General features: G+C 48.1%; 1 protein-coding gene and 1 long non-coding RNA gene across 14 annotated transcripts in view; one reads left to right on the top strand and one right to left on the bottom strand.

Moving 5' to 3' along the window:
- TNC (tenascin C) overlaps nt 1-15,873 on the top strand; it is a 102,002-nt gene extending 86,129 nt beyond the window's left edge. For all 13 annotated transcript variants that reach the window (XM_044940513.2, XM_044940514.2, XM_044940511.2 and 10 more), the window contains 6 exons: nt 3,068-3,200; nt 4,800-4,951; nt 5,921-6,017; nt 6,875-7,036; nt 10,782-10,945; nt 15,151-15,873. In XM_044940513.2, coding sequence (XP_044796448.2) covers nt 3,068-3,200; nt 4,800-4,951; nt 5,921-6,017; nt 6,875-7,036; nt 10,782-10,945; nt 15,151-15,261 — 819 coding nt within the window. In that variant the 3' untranslated portion in view covers nt 15,262-15,873. The remainder of the gene's footprint in view (nt 1-3,067; nt 3,201-4,799; nt 4,952-5,920; nt 6,018-6,874; nt 7,037-10,781; nt 10,946-15,150) is intronic.
- LOC123465613 overlaps nt 7,424-18,341 on the bottom strand; it is a 35,570-nt gene continuing 24,652 nt past the window's right edge. Inside the window, exon 3 of the long non-coding RNA XR_006640891.1 lies at nt 7,424-7,530. This is a non-coding gene — a long non-coding RNA (uncharacterized LOC123465613). The remainder of the gene's footprint in view (nt 7,531-18,341) is intronic.

Here is an 18,341-nt window from a genome sequence, read left to right as displayed (position 1 = left end):
CTGGGCTCCCACTGTGTACACACCTTCAGTTCTCTAGCCAGTGCAGCACCTGAGGCTCCCCTGCAGCTGGGCATGACAGATTTGAATCCAGAGTCTCCTCTCTAGATCAGCCTGCCCAGAGAGGAAACCTCAGCCTTTCACCTGGGCTGGGAAGGACAGTCATCCAGACTGCTGGGGGATGGAGAGAACTGGGAATCTGTTTATTGTACAAAGTTTTAAACAAATCTTTGTTCAACCACACCCCACACTGGCCTTCAAAGGCATCTTTGCTTTTGCGTGCATTCCATTTCTGAGCTTGCTGGGCTCTGCAGCATTCATCAACCAGCCTCCGAGAGACTCCATCCACTGAGGCTTCCACTGTTCTGTCACCTCCGCTGTCATTCCACCACCCCACACTTCTCACCGATCAAGATTCTGGTGACATCGCATGCCTGTTGCTGTCTCCTCTGCCACTCCCCTCTTCCTGTGGGTTTATACTTTATATCTCTCCCTCTCATTTCAGTGGGTATCAGAAGCAAGTAGAAATAAACTGGCATGTTCAATATGCTATGGTTAGCCAGAAGTGGACGCACATCTCTAGTTATCGTCATGGCCCTTCTAGGCATCAGCGTAACGGTAAACTAGCTCAGTGTGTGAGCAGAGACAATTCCCTTGCCTTCTCTGGCTCTCAGTGTTCACATCTGTAAAACGAGCGCATTGGACGCCCCAGCCTGTGAGGGCCCTTCCTGGTCAGGCATCCTGTTTGCCTGAAGCCATGAGTCTCATTTTGATCTACCCTAATTGCTTAGAAACAGACTTTGTGCAGCAGTTTAGAAAGCTGATAGGTAATTGCATCTCCAGGTAACTTAAGGAAGGCAGCTTGGTACCTTATCCTTCCGCAGGGACCAGACCTGGAGCTACACAAAAGTTACTGGGTCACTGGCATCATACGGGCTCTCACCTGGGTCTATCTCCCTGCATGTCCAATCCCCAACTTTATCTGTTTCACTCAAGAAAATCAGCCTGGTAGAGGAGGAAAGAGTCCTGGACAGGGAGTTAGGAGACAGATGCAAGACCACCCCGTCACTGACAAATTATGGAGTGCAGGTCTCTTAGCTTCTCTGAAACTACTCACCCCTCCAAACCCATCCACCCACTCCCATATTGGAAAAAATCAGAATAATGTCGTATTACTGGTGGTGAGGATGCCAGTGAACCTTCCAGGGGCCTCCGCACTGACTCCTTACTGCCTAAATCCAAGCAGCTATGTTTGCAGGTTGTAGAGAGCATTGTTGTATTTGGTTTGCTAGGAATTCAGGTGGAATTCCAATCCCTAACACCAGGGTCGTCTCCTAAAAGGTGATTTCACAGGCACTAGACGTTTTGAAAGAGGATCTGAAAAGAACAGGATCTCCTGCAAAACTGAAAGCGATCCCCTCCTCTGGACATCCGCACAGTGATGTGTCACAAACTGCAAGTGGAGTTAGAATGGACCTACAGCAGCTGTGCACCTCTGCCCCTCCTGGATACGTCCACTCTAGACAAGAGACCTGCTGGGGCAGCTCACGCCATCATCACGCCCCAATCAGGCTCTGACGATTCGGTCACTCTAGGACGGGGCGCAGGCACTGTTTTATTTTAAAGCTTCCCAGAGGGCTGTGAAAAAGAGCCATGTTAGGGACGACTGACTTCAGTTCAGTTCAGTTCAGTCGCTCACTCGTGTCCGACTCTTTGCAACCCCATGAATCGCAGCACGCCAGGCCTCCCTGTCCATCACCAATTCCCGGAGTTCACTCAGACTCACAGCCATCGACTCAGTGATGCCATCTAGCCATCTCATCCTCTGTCGTCCCCTTCTTCTCCTGTTCCCCAATCCCTCCCAGCATCAGAGTCTATTCCAATGAGTCAACTCTTCGCATGATGTGGCCAAAGTACTGGAGTTTCAGCTTTAGCATCATTCCTTCCAAAGAAATCCCAGGGCTGATCTCCTTCAGAATGGACTGGTTGGATCTCCTTGCAGTCCAAGGGACTCTCAAGAGTCTTCTCCAACACCACAGTTCAAAAGCATCAATTCTTCGGCACTCAGCTTTCTTCGCAGTCCAACTCTCGCATCCATACATGACCACTGGAAAAACCAAAGCCTTGACTAAACCTATCTTTGTTGGCAAAGTAATGTCTCTGCTTTTGAATATGCTATCTAGGTTGGTCATAACTTTCCTCCCAAGGAGTAAGCATCTTTTAATTTCATGGCTGCAGTCACCATCTGCAGTGATTTTGGACCCCAAAAAGATAAAGTCTGACACTGTTTCCACTGTTTCCCCATCTATTTCCCATGAAGTGATGGGACCAGATGCCATGATCTTCGTTTTCTGAATGTTGAGCTTTAAGCCAACTTTTTCACTCTCCACTTTCACTTTCATCAAGAGGCTTTTGAGTTCCTCTTCACTTTCTGCCATAAGGGTGGTGTCATCTGCATATCTGAGGTTATTGATACTTCTTCTGGCAATCTTGATTCCAGGTTGTGCTTCTTCCAGCCCAGCGTTTCTCATGATGTACTCTGCATATAAGTTAAATAAGCAGGGTGACAATATACAGCCTTGACGTACTCCTTTTCCTATTTGGAACCAGTCTGTTGTTCCATGTCTAAACCTTTGCCCTTTGTGTGATTCATCTTCCTACCAGATTAAGCTGAGATCATGGCATTCACTTTTTCAAAGAACTTTCTAGGAACCTCCATTCCTTATCATGATAAAATTCAAAGTCCATAGGTTGACACTGAAGGTCTTTTATAATCTGGTGTCTGCCCACCTCTTCTGCTGCTCCCCTCAGTGAAGTATGGTTGAGGCAGCTCATTGCCTCCTCCTATGACTTGAATTTGCTCTGCCCCTTCTGGGCCCAGGAGCTTTGCTCACAGGGTACTCTCCTCATGTCTAAGTCCCTGACATGAGCATGGAGCCTGGCACAGAGTGGGGCTCAGTGGATTCTTGCTGAATGTAGAAATGAATGGATGGGTGAATAAAGGAATACATCATCTATACCTTAAGGATTTATGTGGCCAAAGGCTATTTTATCTTTCTTCTGCCCTTAGGAAGTCGTTCTGGATCCAGACACCACCTCTTACAGCCTGACGGATCTGAGCCCATCCACCTACTACACAGCCAGGATTCAGGCACTGAACGGGACCCTAAGGAGCAAGACAGTCAAGACCATCTTCACCACGAGTAAGGGGCTCTGGGTGGGGGCGGGGGGCTGGCGGGGGCCAGCCAGGCCTTGAGATCACACTCTGTGAGACTGAACCAACCCTCCACTTCTCTTCTGACTGCTACTTTAAATGCTTCTATCACATTTTGATAAAAATCAATTACCTGCAATTACCTGAAAAGCTGGAGGAATGTAGATGTAGCAGGTTACAGGACTCCTGGTGGGAGGGAAGGAGGCCCAGCAGTGGGAACAGCTGGATTCACTCCCCATCTCCACCTGCTCTGTGTGATGGAGGAAAGTTACTGCCATTCTGCAAGTCTCAGTTTCTTTATCCATATGATGGGATTAATAATGAGCCCTTCTTCATAAGGATCTTGGGAGAATCTCTGTACTGAACTCCTAGCCCAGTGGGTAGCCATTGTTGGGGCTCCTTATAAGCTTAGTGTTCTCCTTCAGCATGTGGGCATTTATAAAGCCTGCTTATCCTCTAAAATCACAAACAGGCCTCCCATGTAGGCCAGGATTATCCTGCCCAGTTTTCTGGTGGGAAGCAGAGGCCCCCAGAAACTAAATGACCCGCTCAGGGTTATACCATGAGTTAGAGTCTGGTCTGGGCTCCGGTGTTGCAGGAGCAGGGAACCACACCCAAACCCAGCCAATGGAGAAGAGGAAGGGAGGAGGGGGGCTTTGGAGAGCCTTGAACTGGGTATACGGACTGTATCCCAGCACTGCGTCCTGCCCTTCACACTTCACTCTGGTCACTCCGCACACACCTGCTGAAGGAGGGGCGGATGCTAAAGCACCTGTCTTCCAGATCTAATGCCAGGTGCGAATGTGCCCTAAAGATGCTCTCAGACCAGGTTGTGAAACAGACAAGAAAATACCTAATGAGACAACCTCAGGGGAAGGTAACATACATTGAGGAGGTCAGAACAACAACAAAAAAGAGCTGCTATGACCATCACTTCTCAAGTCTACCTGCTAATAAGCATAGTCCCAAGATCATCCGTTTCTATCCAGTGTTGAATTTTTTGCACCACGTTACCACAAATAGAAATTCCCCAGACATTCCTTTGTTAGCCTTCTAAGATTCCCAGGCTCAGAGCAGTTATATGACTTCTCCAGTGTCCGAAGGCAAGGAAGCAGCAAGTTCAGGACTAGAACCCTTCCTTGTCTTTGGCTTCAGAATCCTTTGAAGAGTCTGAGATGCATGCAGCCTGCCAGAGTGTCCTGACCCACAGTGAGCTATGCCCTGGGTGCTAGAGACCCAGTCATCCTGGCCAACACCTGGGTGTCCATCAGGTGTTCATGGGGCGCTGCCTGCATGCTCCTGATTGATCACAGTCAACCTGACACAGGCCTCAAGCAGATCAGCGCTCCTCCCACTGATATCATGGTGGCTCCCATCAGTACAAAAGGCTGAAATGGGTCCCTTTTATCCATAACCTATGCATCTCACTGTACTCCCACAAAATAGTTTTAATCCTCCCCCTTGCACACAAGAGAAAAGAGTCTCAGAGAGGTGAAGCTGCTTGTCCTTAGGCACCTAGCCAACAAGCACTTAGCCTGTGACTTCAAAGCTCCTGCTCCAAGAATCACTCCTCCTTCTCATCCTGCAGTTGGAGTCCTGTACCGATTCCCTAGGGACTGCTCCCAGGCAATGCTGAATGGAGACATGACCTCTGGCGTCTACACCATTTATCTGAACAACGACAAGACCCAGAAGCAGGAAGTCTTCTGTGACATGACCTCTGACGGGGGTGGATGGATCGTGAGTATCATGTCCAGGCCTCTCAGACAGGAGGGGTGGGGGAGAGGAGAGGCAGGGATGTCCCCTCCATGCCTTCTGACCCTAATGTGCCTGAGGGTTTGCAAGACAGGGCCTGTCACATGGAAACACTCAGGAATTCTCTCTTAAAGCAATGGGAAAGAAGCTGAGGATAAAGAGCAGTTCCTCATTTTCTCATCATTTATCTTATTTGATCCTCAAACAGCTCTGTGATGTATACATGGCAGTGGTCCTCGAGCCCATTAAGTTTACTGATTAACACTGGCCATCTACCAGGCACTAGCGTGCTAAGAGTTTTCCATGAATGATTTCAGTGCCATTACCATATGAGCTAAGTAGTAATTTTTAAAATTATTACTGTTATTCGGTCGCTCTCTTCGCGACCCCATGGACCATAGCATGCCAGGCTTCCCTGTCCTTCACCATCTTCCAGAGTTTGCATAAACTCATGTCCACTGAGTCAGTGATGCCATCCAACCATTTCATCCTCTGTTGCCCATTTCCCCTCCTGCCTTTAGTCTTTCCCAGCAGCAGGCTCTTTTCCAATGAGTCGGCTCTTCACATCATGTGCCCAAAGTATTGGAGCTTCAGCTTCAGCATCAGTCCTTCCAATGAATATTTAATTATTAAATTTTATTTTTTAGAGCAGTTTTAGATTGGCAGCAGAATTGAGCAGGAGGTTCACTGAGTCCCCACATGTATGGCCTACCCGGACACATCACAATCACCCAAAGCTGGGTGGTGGTCTTACTCATCCCTGTTTCTCAGGGGAGAACGCTGAGACTCTGAGAGGGGAGGTGGCGTGTGTGCACTGACCTGCATGCCAGATTAGTGAGGACAGAGGTGGGGTCTGGTGCCTTTCCCTCAGTGAGCATTTCCTCCTCTCAGAAAGACGCCTTCTCGTTCCTTCAATGGCTTAAGCTCACCCAGATTCATTGCTTGTGTTTATAGGTGTTCCTGAGACGCAAAAATGGACGTGAGGACTTCTATCGAAACTGGAAGGCCTATGCTGCTGGATTTGGGGACTTAAAAGAAGAGTTCTGGCTTGGTAATACAACCTGCGCGTTCATGCCCCAAATGCCCATTCAGCAACCCTGTCGTCTGTCCTAACCCACAGCGAAAAGTGGGAGAGAAACGGATTAGGAGGAAACGATAGCTCTGGTGGTCGACACAGAATATCAGATTCTCAATGGAAAAAACTTGAGATTCTCTGGGTCATTAAAAATAAAAATCTGATTGGAGGAGAGCCAATAGCCCGACCCTAAGAATAAGCCTAGCCTTCAGTCAACCCCTGGGCCACTTGGAGCATTATCCTCACTGATGTCCTTCACCTATGCTGACCGGGTCCCTCAGAGCCACACCCTCCAAGCCTCCCAGCAGCCCCACAGTGTACAAAGCTCTCATCTTGCACCTGGGAAAATAGCCCCAAAGAGGTTAAACTGCTGACCATAGGGATCTAGCCAATAAAGACGTGAGTGGCACTCGAATTCTCTCAGCCAGCACTACAGTGGCATCGCCCATCCCCCACTGTGACTCACACTTCGCCATAACCTGCCCCTGGCACAGGGCACCGTCATACATTCCAGCATCTGAGCCTGGGAATATCTGCCCCATTGCCTTTCACAGGTAACGAGCTTAGAGTGGAAAAGGTACACTCTCCACCTTATTTCCTTTGATATTCACAACACACTAGGAGATGGGCAGGGCAAAGAGGTCAACCCAATCTTAGCTGAGGCTCGGACACTGCATATGTGCCACCTGGTGTTGCAACAGCAAGGAGCCGAGCAGGTGCATCACGCAAAGCTCTTTAGTACACATGGAGCCGCTGCTCTCACGCGGTGAGGAGGAATGAACGAACGCCTCGGTCACTGTGCTTCTTCGGTAACCCTCGCCTGTCGTCCACAGGGCTGGACACTTTGAGCAAAATCACAGCCCAGGGGCAGTACGAGCTCCGGGTGGACCTGCGGGACCACGGGCAGTCGGCCTACGCCGTTTACGACAAGTTCAGCGTGGGAGACGCCCGGACGCGCTACCGGCTGAAGGTGGAGGGGTACAGCGGCACGGCAGGTGGGTACAGCGGCATGGCAGGTACGCACAGCCACTCGCGGAGCCCACAGGACCTCGTACACGCCTCGGGCTTTCAGCTAGTTCCCCCACTCAGCAGTCCTTCCTGCATCGGCCCATCCACTTATCCACAAACATTTGATAGGTGCTAATCTGGCAGAACTACAATTTAACAAGGCTAGGTAGATACTTGGGAGAAGGAAATGGCACCCCACTCCAGTACTCTTGCCTGGAAACTCCCATGGACGGAGGAGCCTGGTAGGCGACAGTCCACGGGGTCAGGAAGAGTCGGATATGACTAAGCGACTTCACTTTCACTTTTCACTCTCATGCATTGGAGAAGGAAATGGCAACCCACTCCAGTGTTCTTACCTGGAGATTCCCAGGGACGAGGGGGGGCCTGGTGGGCTGCCATCTATGGGGTCGCACTGGGTCAGACACAACTGAAGCGACTTAACAGCAGCAACAGCAGCAGGTAGATACTTGGTCACCAAAACCTAGGGTAGGTTGGGAAATAGGACATTTAAGATGTATTTGTAGCTACCTGAAAGTGAAAGTGAAGTCGCTCAGTCGTCTCCGACTCTTTGCTACCCCGTGGACTGTAGCCCACCAGGCTCCTCCATCCATGGGATTCTCCAGGCAAGAATACTGGAGTGGGTTGCCATTTCCTTCTCCAGGGGATCTTCCCGACCCAGGGATCAAACCCAGGTCTCCCGCATTGCAGTGAGACGCTTTAACCTCTGAGCCACCAGGGAAGCCCTACTCCGTGTTTAGATACCCGTTTTAGACACAGAGGCAAGCAGTGTCTTGGGAGCCTTAATATTCATGCACTCCCGTGCCTCTCTGTTTATTACACACATATGACCCCTGGGGGATCCTGTTGGTGAGCTGACACAGTGTGTCTGGAGTGAAACGGAGACACGCCATTGCTGACAAGGGCCCTCATGATACCCGTGTTGGGGGCACTGCTGGTCCGCGGCCTGCACTTTGAGTAGCAGACAGTCCACTCCATTACCCACCCGGATGAATCTTTTCTAAGGCCTTCCTGCCACATGGCCCTCCAGCCTCAGCTGGCACATCCCCATGACCAGAGAAGCTCCCTACCTCTCTGGCAGTCCATCACTCTTTGACCAGTACAGAACCTAGCTCAGGTTTCGAAGATGTCTTTGACTTGAAATGACCTTTGTGTGGTTTTCTGGCGCCACGTTACAAGAGAAACAAACAAGGAAACCATATGCATTCAGGCAAATGAGGTGGCAGCCTCTTTTTGCTGATGTTTCATATGCATTGTGAAAGTGAAAGTGTTCATCGCTCAGTCGTGTCCAACCCTTTGTGACACCATGGACTGTAGCCTGCCAGGCTCCTCTGTCCATGGAATTCTCCAGGCAAGAACACTGGAATGGGGTGCTATTTCCTTCTCAGGGGATCTTCCCAACCCAGGGATGAAACCTGGGTCTCCTGCATTGCAGGCAGATTCTTTACCATTTGAGCCACTAGGGAAACCTCATTTCATTTGCATTATACGTTATATAATAAATGATACATATATGTTACAGATCATATATATATATATATATCCAGGGAGATATTGCTATTCTACAGGTGAGGAAACTGAGGCTCAGAGAAGTTTGGCGATTTGCCCAAGATGTAACAGCTTGAGGAAGGTGGTCCCGGGGGACAAGCCTGGCTGCTCACAGGTGGTTTGGTAACAAGGGAGATCAGGTATAGAGCGTGACCACCCCATGCCAAGCCCTGCCTGCTTTGGGGTGGCTCCCCATTACATTTATGAGAACAGAGGAGACAGATGCTATAGCACGTTCCCAACCTCTGGGCCCTGAAAGAACACACCCATAATGGGAAAAGTCTCCAGACATGATTTGCCAGAAGCAGGTCTGAACCTAAGGAGAGTCGGAGCTCTTTAGAGATCAGACTGGTGGTAATGAAGAGAGCGACCCGGAGCAAACATTGTTTTCATTCTTGCATCGTCAAGGAATTCTCACATTTTCTTACCTAGCAACAAATACCTCTTTTGTTGAGATGACTTCAGGCAAGGAAGGTCTTGTTACAGGGCAAGCAAAGGCACTTTGGACAAGAAGGCAGCAGGAATGTGGCCTCCACCCATCGCTCTCTGTATTTCCAACAGAAAAGGAGCCATAATCTACCCCTTCATTTCAGAAGCTCACCTTGGAACTGCCTCCTCCTGTGTGTTCTGAGGGCAGCCAGCCCCTCCCCAGGAGAGCATCTTGTTTCATCATATCTAGCTTCATATACTTCATCATATCTAGCTTTCATCATATTCTAGCTCTTGGGAGCTTCATCAGTTAACAAGGCACTCAAGTCCCGATGGATAAAGAATCTGCCTGCAATGCAGGAGACCCGGGTCCAATCCCTAGGTTGGGAACATCCCCTATCAAGTCCCTATGATAACTTGCTCCCATATATCAGGATAGAATGCCTCAATGTCTTGCAACTTTTCTGCCCAGCATTGGCCAGGGTTGGAAGTGAGGGAACACAGAAATGGCGCGTAAATACTCCTAAAATTCAATATATTAAATTACAAGCTAGATTCCCATGTAGCACTACATGTAAACAGGCTTTTTGTCTAAGAATCAGGGGAAATTGGTCCCATCAACACTGAAAAATAAATGTACAATATACTAGCTATTTGGTGACATCTAAAACCTGAAAGGTTTGATTGTAAGTATAGCTCTGTAGGCTGAGACCTAAGGCAGACTGGCTCAGGATAGCTCTGGAAAAGCAGCATGGCAGAGTGGTAAACTAAACTCATTAGAACTTGCTAAATATTAGATGTGTAAATGAATGAGCAAGTGAGTGTGAGTTAATGAATAAGTGTGTGTGTGCTAAGTCACTTCAGTCGTGTCCAACTGTAGCCCACCAGCCTCCTCTGTCCATGGGATTCTCCACATGGCTTGCCATTTCCTCCTTCAGCAGATCTTCCCGACCCAGGGACTGAACCTGTATCTCCGATGTCTCCTGCATTGGCAGTCCAGTCCTTTACCACTAGCGCTACCTAGGAATAAATGGGTAATAAATAAATACATCCCTGGAGGAGGACATGGCAACCCACTCCAGTATTCTTGCCTGGAGAATCCCATGGACAGAGGAGCCTGGTGGGCTGCAGTCCATAGGGTCTCCAAGAGTCGGACACGACTGAGCAACTAAGCATAAATAAATACATGAAAAAAAAAACTGAAGTCTAAATACTTGCAGTTGGGGGAAAAGCACATCATTATTAAATACAGATTTCCCACCTTACTCTCTGAGTTCCTTTGCATCAAGTGAATGTAGAAACAGTCATGAAAGTAACAACCATCATAGCTGATTTCGCACCATACCGCCTGTTCAGCATACACTTCCCATATCAGTTGTTCCAACAGCCCCGAGGTGAATCAAATCAATGTGGTATGCCAGTTCCATTCCACAGATGGGAAAACTGAGGTTCCACAAGCGTCTTGATTTGTGCAAGGACACAACCAGGGTATGAAAAAGATGGGATTGGAGCGAGACCCTCCAAACATACCTGCAGCCCTCTTTCTACCACCTTGTGCTGCTTCTATCAGAAATGAGGCTCCCGGCAGCACTCATGTTCTATCCAGGCCCATGTTGGATCCTACCTCTGGGCCTATCGTTCGAGACCGGCCCATCCCAAGGCCCTTGGGTTGTCGCCCTGGTGCTTCCACAGCCCACCAGGAGCTCCAGCCCTGAGTCGGTACGTTCTCTCTCCCAGGTGACTCCATGGCCTACCACAATGGCAGATCCTTCTCCACCTTCGACAAGGACACAGACTCGGCCATCACCAACTGTGCCCTGTCCTACAAGGGGGCTTTCTGGTACAAGAACTGCCACCGTGTCAACCTGATGGGGAGATACGGGGACAACAGCCACAGTCAGGTGAGTGCCTGCAAGGGCCCGAGCAGGGCTGAGACGGGGAGGCAGGGACCTCAGGGGCAGGACCTCAGGTGTCTTCACATCAGGGAGAAGTCCATGGCACCCCAGGCCAGGTAAACCACAGAGACAGCGTGTATTAGCCCATGAAGATCCCGAGGAGAACCACTGGTCAAAGGGATGCCAGGCATACAAAGCTTTCCCCGGATTATCTGTGTCTGAACCCCACAAGGAAACAGACGGCGGTGGAGGCTGTTTGGGTAGAGCAGGGGTGATGCAGGCCCTGGCCTGGAGGCACCTCCAGAGCCCCAAGAACATCTTAGAATGAAGAGCCCAGATGTTAAGTTCCTTCCTCTTATGAATCATAAGACCGAGGTCCAGAAAAAGGTGACTTTCCTGAGGTCATGGACCAAAGCTGGGGACAGACAGAAATCCTCCAGGCCACACCCTGCCCCCAAATTTCCCTGCACCATACAGGATGCTGTGACACTATTTCTGCAATCATAGAAACAGATTTATTTTTTACAGTTTCTGTGGAAATGGGTAAACAAAACCAAATTCAACTATTTTCTCACACTGAGCCCTGCCTACATGAGCAGGTGCCTGAAAAGCAGATGAAGTCAAGTGGGCCCAGCTACTTAACCATGATGGCCACTTCTCAGCAGCCATCTGCACCACACAGGAGAGAACAATATTCGCACAGAGCCATCCAGACTGATCCCTGGGCTGGGTCTCAGGGAGCCTTACCCAGCCTGCAACCCGGGTCGTGGTGGTTGTTCAGTCACTAAGTCATGTCCGACTCTTTGACTCCCTGGACTGCAGCATGCCAGGGTCCTCTGTCCTCCACTCTCTCCTGGAGTTTGCTCAAGTTCATGTCCACTGAACTGCTGATGCTAACTAACCATCTCATCCCCTGCTGTGCCCTTCTTTCATCTTCAATCTTTCCCAGCATTAGGGTCTTTTCCAATGAGTCAGCTCTTTGCACCAGGTGGCCAAAGTACAGGAGTTTCAACTGTAGCAATAATCCTTCCAATGTAGATGCAGGGTTGATTGCCTTTAGGATTGACTGGTTTGATCTCCTTGCAGTCCAAGGGACTCTCAAGAGTCTTCTCCAGTACCACAGTTTGAAAGTATCAATCTTCAGCACTCAGCCTTCTTATGGTCCAGCTCTCACATGGTCCTGACTACTGGAAAAACCATAGCTTTGACCTTTGTTGGCAAAGTGATGTCTCTGCTTTTTAATCCACTGTCTAGATTTGTTATATCTTTCCTTCCAAGGAACAAGTGTCTTAATTTCATGGCTGCAGTCACCGTCAGCAGTGATTTTAGAGACCCAGAAGATAAAATCTGCCATTGTTTCCACTATTCCCCCTTCTATTTGCCATGAAGTGATGGGACCTGATGCTATGATCTTAGCTTTTAATGTTGTTTTAAGCCAGTTTTTTCACTCTCCTCTTTCACTCTCATCAAGAGACTCTTTAGTTCCTCTTCACTTTCTGCCAGTAGAGTCGAATCATCTGCATATCTGAGGTTGTTGATATTTCTCCCAGCAATCTGGGATCCCTTTGTAAGAAGGCAAAGGTCGAATCACACGAAATGGCCCCAGGGATTCTGATCGGGGGTCCTAGGCAAGATGTAGCATCTCATCATCTTGCTTACTTATACTTTTGTTCTTGGGCTTTTTTTTGGCAGCTTTTGGGTTGTTGGGTTTGGGGGGTTTTTTGTTTTGTTTTTACCAGCTGCATGGACAAAGGAGCCCGGCGGGCTACAGTCCATGGGGTTGCAAAAGAGTCGGACATGACTTAATGACTAAACAAGAACAACAGCTCTGTTATTAACAGTTTTGATAGATGTGTTTATGTTGAGTTAACTACCTGGAAATGATTTCTGTGACCTTAAATGTACACCTTATCTTGACAATTTCTGACACTTTTCAAAGCATTATCATCTTCTCTCTCCCGTGTGCATCACCTTTGCTCTGTGAGGGGACCAGGACATGGCTTTTTGTGTCTATTTTACAGAGGAGGAAAGACTTGAAGGACACATGTGAACACCAGTCTTGTATTTTCTCCACCCTATATGTGGCCTCAATAATACACCCACTCTGAGAACTACTGCACTCCTTTATCTCCTGGTTCCCTAACATCAGTATAACACAAGGTCCTTTGGGAGGGGGAAAAAAAAACTACATGCCAGAAGGAAACTTCTTCTTCCATCCTTCCATCCAACTCTGGAAGAAGGCGCTGACATAGAAGGCCACAGAGTTCACGGGAACTCAGTCCCAGCGCTGGCCCTGCCCTGGCTGTTGTGTGGCCTCCGTGAAGCCACTTTCCCTCCCTGGCTTCAGTCTCCACCGCAGCATTAGGAGGACTCACTTCCAGCTCTGAACCTCAGTCGGAGGAGAGGGCAGAGAGGAAGGGAGCACAGGACCAAGCTGAGTTCATTGCAAACACATCTGCCCCTAAATTGAGTCGGAGATTCTCAGATCCCATCCGCCTGTCAGGTTCAAAGGCTGTCCAATATCAATCAATGCCAAAAATTAACATTAAACAAAGCATCCGTATTTTCCTCCATTTCACCAGCCACTGTCTTCTCTGTGGACATGTTGCATCCCAGCCCTACGAAACCTGAAAAGAAGAGGGCTCAGTGCATGGAGCGGGGTGGGAGGGGGGTAGGGGAGACCCCATAGGAGGACTCTCTGAAGCTGACCCCCACCCTAAGAGGACAAGGGGTCTGTGGGACTCAGAAGGCAGAGTCGACCACCTGTCAACTTTGCTGAAGAGCCAAACCCAGAACCAGGAGGCCCTGAGACAAGTACAGTCTTTTCTTGAGAAACATCTTTGGCCAGAGTTCTGAGGCTATGCCTCCATACTTGAGATGGGGGGGTAATATTTACTGAGCGCCTATGATGGGCCCAGCACGGTGGCAGGTCCTTTACAGACTCATTTAATCTTCACAGTATTCTTCCAAGGTTAGCATTATTAACCCTAAAGAAGAAAAATAGTAAAACTGAGGCCCAGAACCTTTTGATAACTTGTTCAAGACGTTTATCTCTCAAGTAAGAACACAAAGATTCAACTTTATGTGTCAGGTTGCAAAACTTGTGTCCACCCATTTTCTTTGTAAAACATGTCATAGGAATCCTGTGAAGTATAGACCCCCTCCCCCGCCCACCGCATATAGCCACTCGATTCCGTAAGCTCTGATCATGACCCACATGCCTGCAGCATGTAACCCTAATGAGGGCCAGTTTCATCAGCCACCACTTTATCTCAAGGTGGCAGATCAAAGTCCAATGCAAACTCAGGTGACTTCTGACTAAAGTTAAAAACAAAAACAACTGATTCAGCCAGGTCTCTTGAAAGTTTTGATTATACAAATCAATAAACAGATCAGCAGGATACAGCTGTGAGCTTCCAAGTGGTCAAACTGAAACAGAGCTCTTCTTCCTTTAAATTGATTTTTATTGGAGTATAGTTGTTTTAGAATGTTGTGTTAGTTTCTACTGTACAACAAAGTGAATCAGCTACATGTGCACAGACACACACATGCACACACACACACATACACACACATATGTTGCTGTTGTTATTTAGTTGATAAGTCATATCTGACTCTTTGCCACCCCACAAACTGTAGCCAGCCAGCCTCCTCTGTCCATGGGATTTCCCAGGCAAGAATTCTGGAGTGGGTTGCCATATCTTTCTCCAGGGGATCTTTCTGACCCAGGGATCAAACCCACATCTCCTGCATTGGCAGGTGGATTCTTCACTGTTGAGCCACCAGGGAAGCCCCACATATATATATATATACATGTGTATATATATATATATATATATATATATATATATATATATACATACATATATATATACACACATATATACATATACATATATACATATATCTCCACTCATTTTTGGATTTCCTCCCCATTGACATCATCACAGGACACTGAGAGGAGTTCCCTGTTCTCTACAGTAGGTTCTAGTTAATAGCACCTACTATTAACTAGATAAATAGTTACCTATATATACATAGTTGTCAATAGTGTATATATGACAATCCCAGTCTCCCAATTCATCCTCTCCTTCCCCCTTGGGATCCATATGTTTGAAATAGGGCTCATTTTGTCCCCCTAACTAAATAGCAATGGTCAGTGAATACTTTATCTGATGGAAACCAATCTGAAGGGCTTCTCTCCTTCACAGGGTGTTAACTGGTTCCACTGGAAGGGCCACGAGCATTCAATCCAGTTTGCTGAGATGAAGCTGAGACCCAGCAACTTCCGAAACCTCGAAGGCAGGCGTAAAAGGGCATAAGTTTCCGGGGACAACTGGGGGAGAGGAGAAGGGCCCAGAGATCGAAGATAATTTTACCAAAGCATCAATGCGAGCAGTCCAACTATTAAGCCACACCTGGGCGTCTGGCAGGAGCTAAAGTTGATCATGGATCGTCGGGGCCTGCGGCAGCTGGCCTCAGCCACTCCGCGATGACTTCCTTCACACCAAAGACCACAGTATCCAGCAGGTTTCCATTCTGTTGTTTGATTCGGCAAAAGTCTTTCAGCGACAGCATCACGATGGTTTTCCTTCTCTTGGGTGGCTCTGGGGGTGGGAGCGGGGTGGCCTGTACAGTGGTAGTTTGTCTTAGAACCAGCTGGATTTTACACAAAGCTGTATAATTAATTATCATTATTTTTGTTAGCAGTGATTCAATGTGTGTCTTGAAGCCGTCCCTTTTTTTACGTTCAGAAAAGCAATGCTGTTTCAATTTTAAGGATACGATTAATATTATTAATATAATAATGATGATGATGATGGTGATGTAAACTAAGGATTTTTAAAGAGAGCTTCCTCTCCAAAACACATCTGGACAGTGCCTGATTGTATTTTTTTTTTTTTTAATAAAAGCACAAGTACTTTTAAATTTGACTGTTGGTTTTCCTTTCATTGATTGTCAAGCCTGAATTCTACCAAAGACAATCTATCTGAACAAAGTGGGAGAGGAGGGAAGGGAGAGGTAAGGAGGGGTGGTGGCCAAGAGGGAGTGGAAGAAGGAAAGGGAGACTGAGGGCTGGGAGAGAGGAAAATATTTTTTAATTTGAACAAGTTTGGAAAATGCTTGTAACTTAAGATTCGGGGACTTCCCTGGTGGTCCAGTGCAGGGAACCTGGGTTCAGTTTCTGCACAGGGAACCAGAACCCCCATGCCTCAATTAAAAACCCCATGAGCTGAAACTAAGACCTGGAGCAGCCAAATAAATTAATATCTAAAAAAAAAAAAAGATTCAGCTTCATGCTCAACACTTCCAAGACTAGCAGTTTATTATTTTAAAAGACACCTTTATACCCATTTTCTAAAGTAATCTCCTAAATGCCACAGACGAGGTAAGAACTGTGATCGAGCGAGGGTGAAAGTCCCCAGAGGCCTAAGCTCTGACCTTGCCTCCACCATTCCTTAGTTCCTTAACCTCTCCAGGCCTCAGTTTTCTGATCATTAAAGTGGGGATACACGGACTTGTTAATTTCATAGCATTTCTGTGGAAAATAAAAGACATCATCCCATGAGGCCCTTTGCAAGGTGCCCAGCATAAGTATGGGTGATGGCTACTATCACTCAGTACATGGTGGACTGGGCGGGGGGTCATAGGATGGAATGACCTGTGCGTGGCGACTCTGTTGTTACTGTTCAGCTCTCAATTGTGTCAGACTCTTTGTGACCCCACGGACGGCAGCACGCCAGGCTTCCCTATCCCTCACCATCTCCCAGAGTTTGCTCAAACTCATGTCCATTGAGTCAGTGATGCCATCCAACCATCTCACCCTCTGTCGTCCCCTTCTCCTCCTGCCTTCAGTCTTTTCCAGCATCATGATCTTTTGCACATCAGGGTCTTTTCCAATGAGTCTTTGGGTCAGGTGAGCTCTTTGCATCAGGTGGCTAAAGTATTGGAGCTTCAGCTTCAGCATCAATCCTTCCTGTGAAGATTCAGGGTTGATTTCAGTGGCTACCGTCCCAGTAATAGCAGAACTAGGATTCAAACTCAGGTTTTCTGGTCCCCATGTCCTTGCTCTCCCCCAAGTCCCTGATGACACTCCGTCCTTCCCTGGGATACATGTGCCGCGGTGCAGAATGAGGGGTGTTGGGAAGTCACCAGGATCCGTCATTAGGCTCATGTGACCTGACGTCTTAGGGACAATGTCTCCTAGGAATGTCCCCTTCTCCCCCGCTCGACGCCCCCTAAAAGGAAGAGAGCCCTGCTTGGTCTGAATACCTCTAGTGATGGAGGGGACTCGCTGCCCAGAACAGCAGACCTGTTTGTACTCAGACAGTGTGAGTCAGAACCACACATTACACATTTGTCTTTTCAAACAGGGATTGGGGGTGGAGGGAGGGGGCGACTCTCAGTTCATTCTCTTAGGGATTTTCAACAAATCGACTTTATTTAATGGAAATGTTTGGGCTGATAGGCCTCACTCAAATGGAATGTGATGGCTCAGAAAGGAGAATCAGAGGAATTTATGGCTCCAGCCAGATCCTTTGCTGCTGAGTTTATCTTGCTTTAATAAATGCCGTCATGTTATATACACAGTTTGCTCTTCCAGATCATAAGACTTGTTGCCTGCAAGCCAGCCATAGCAACACTAGCCTTGCTGTGTAAACCCAAATAAACCGGCTCCCTGGAACAACCAGGCCTTACGTGGGGGGCTTAGCCCTCTACTGACTGCCGACTCAGGAGCCCCTGAGCCTCAGCCTACCCCTCCCAAGAAAGACAGATACAGTGAGCTGGTAAGGTGTTCCCCAGAAGCTACACAAGAGTCAAAGTCTCTTGGTGAAAAGGCCACATCAAACAAAAGTCCTTATTCAAAAGGCCTTCAGAAGATTGCAGTTGTGTCCACACGGGGACTAGCTGGGCAGAAGGCCTGAGACCATGGCATTCAAAACCTCCACAGTGGGTCTCTGCATTCCACAAGTACTGGTCCGAAATGTGAGTTCAGTATTTTTTAAACACATCTTTCAGTGACTGGCTTGGTGGCTTTGTTCAAGCACCCACCTCCATCTTGAAAGGTCTTGTGAAATCCTATTCCCCTCCCAAGGTGCAAGCCCGCTTCCACTCCCATGATGCACTCTGTAGCTCTCCATCAAAAACACATTTCCAGGGTGTTTGCAAAGGTCTTCTCTTTGCCCTTCTCCATCTTCTCTGCTCCCTGCTTCCTGCTCTGTATCCTAAAGACCACCCTTCAAGAATGAGACCAATGGACTCCCATGCCCCCAGGCTTCCGGCAGGCAGCACAGGAACATGGAAGGAAGGAGACTGGTGGAGATGGGGTGGGGGATGAGTGAGGGAATTCCTTTTCCAGAGCCATCTCAGCAAGGAATGCAGGCCAAAGAGCCTCTGAGGT

Source organism: Bubalus bubalis, chromosome 3 (assembly GCF_019923935.1).
Source record: "Bubalus bubalis isolate 160015118507 breed Murrah chromosome 3, NDDB_SH_1, whole genome shotgun sequence".
Lineage (NCBI taxonomy): Eukaryota > Metazoa > Chordata > Mammalia > Artiodactyla > Bovidae > Bubalus > Bubalus bubalis.
Note: the sequence above shows the minus strand (reverse complement) of the source record. Positions and strands in the feature narration are given on the sequence as shown.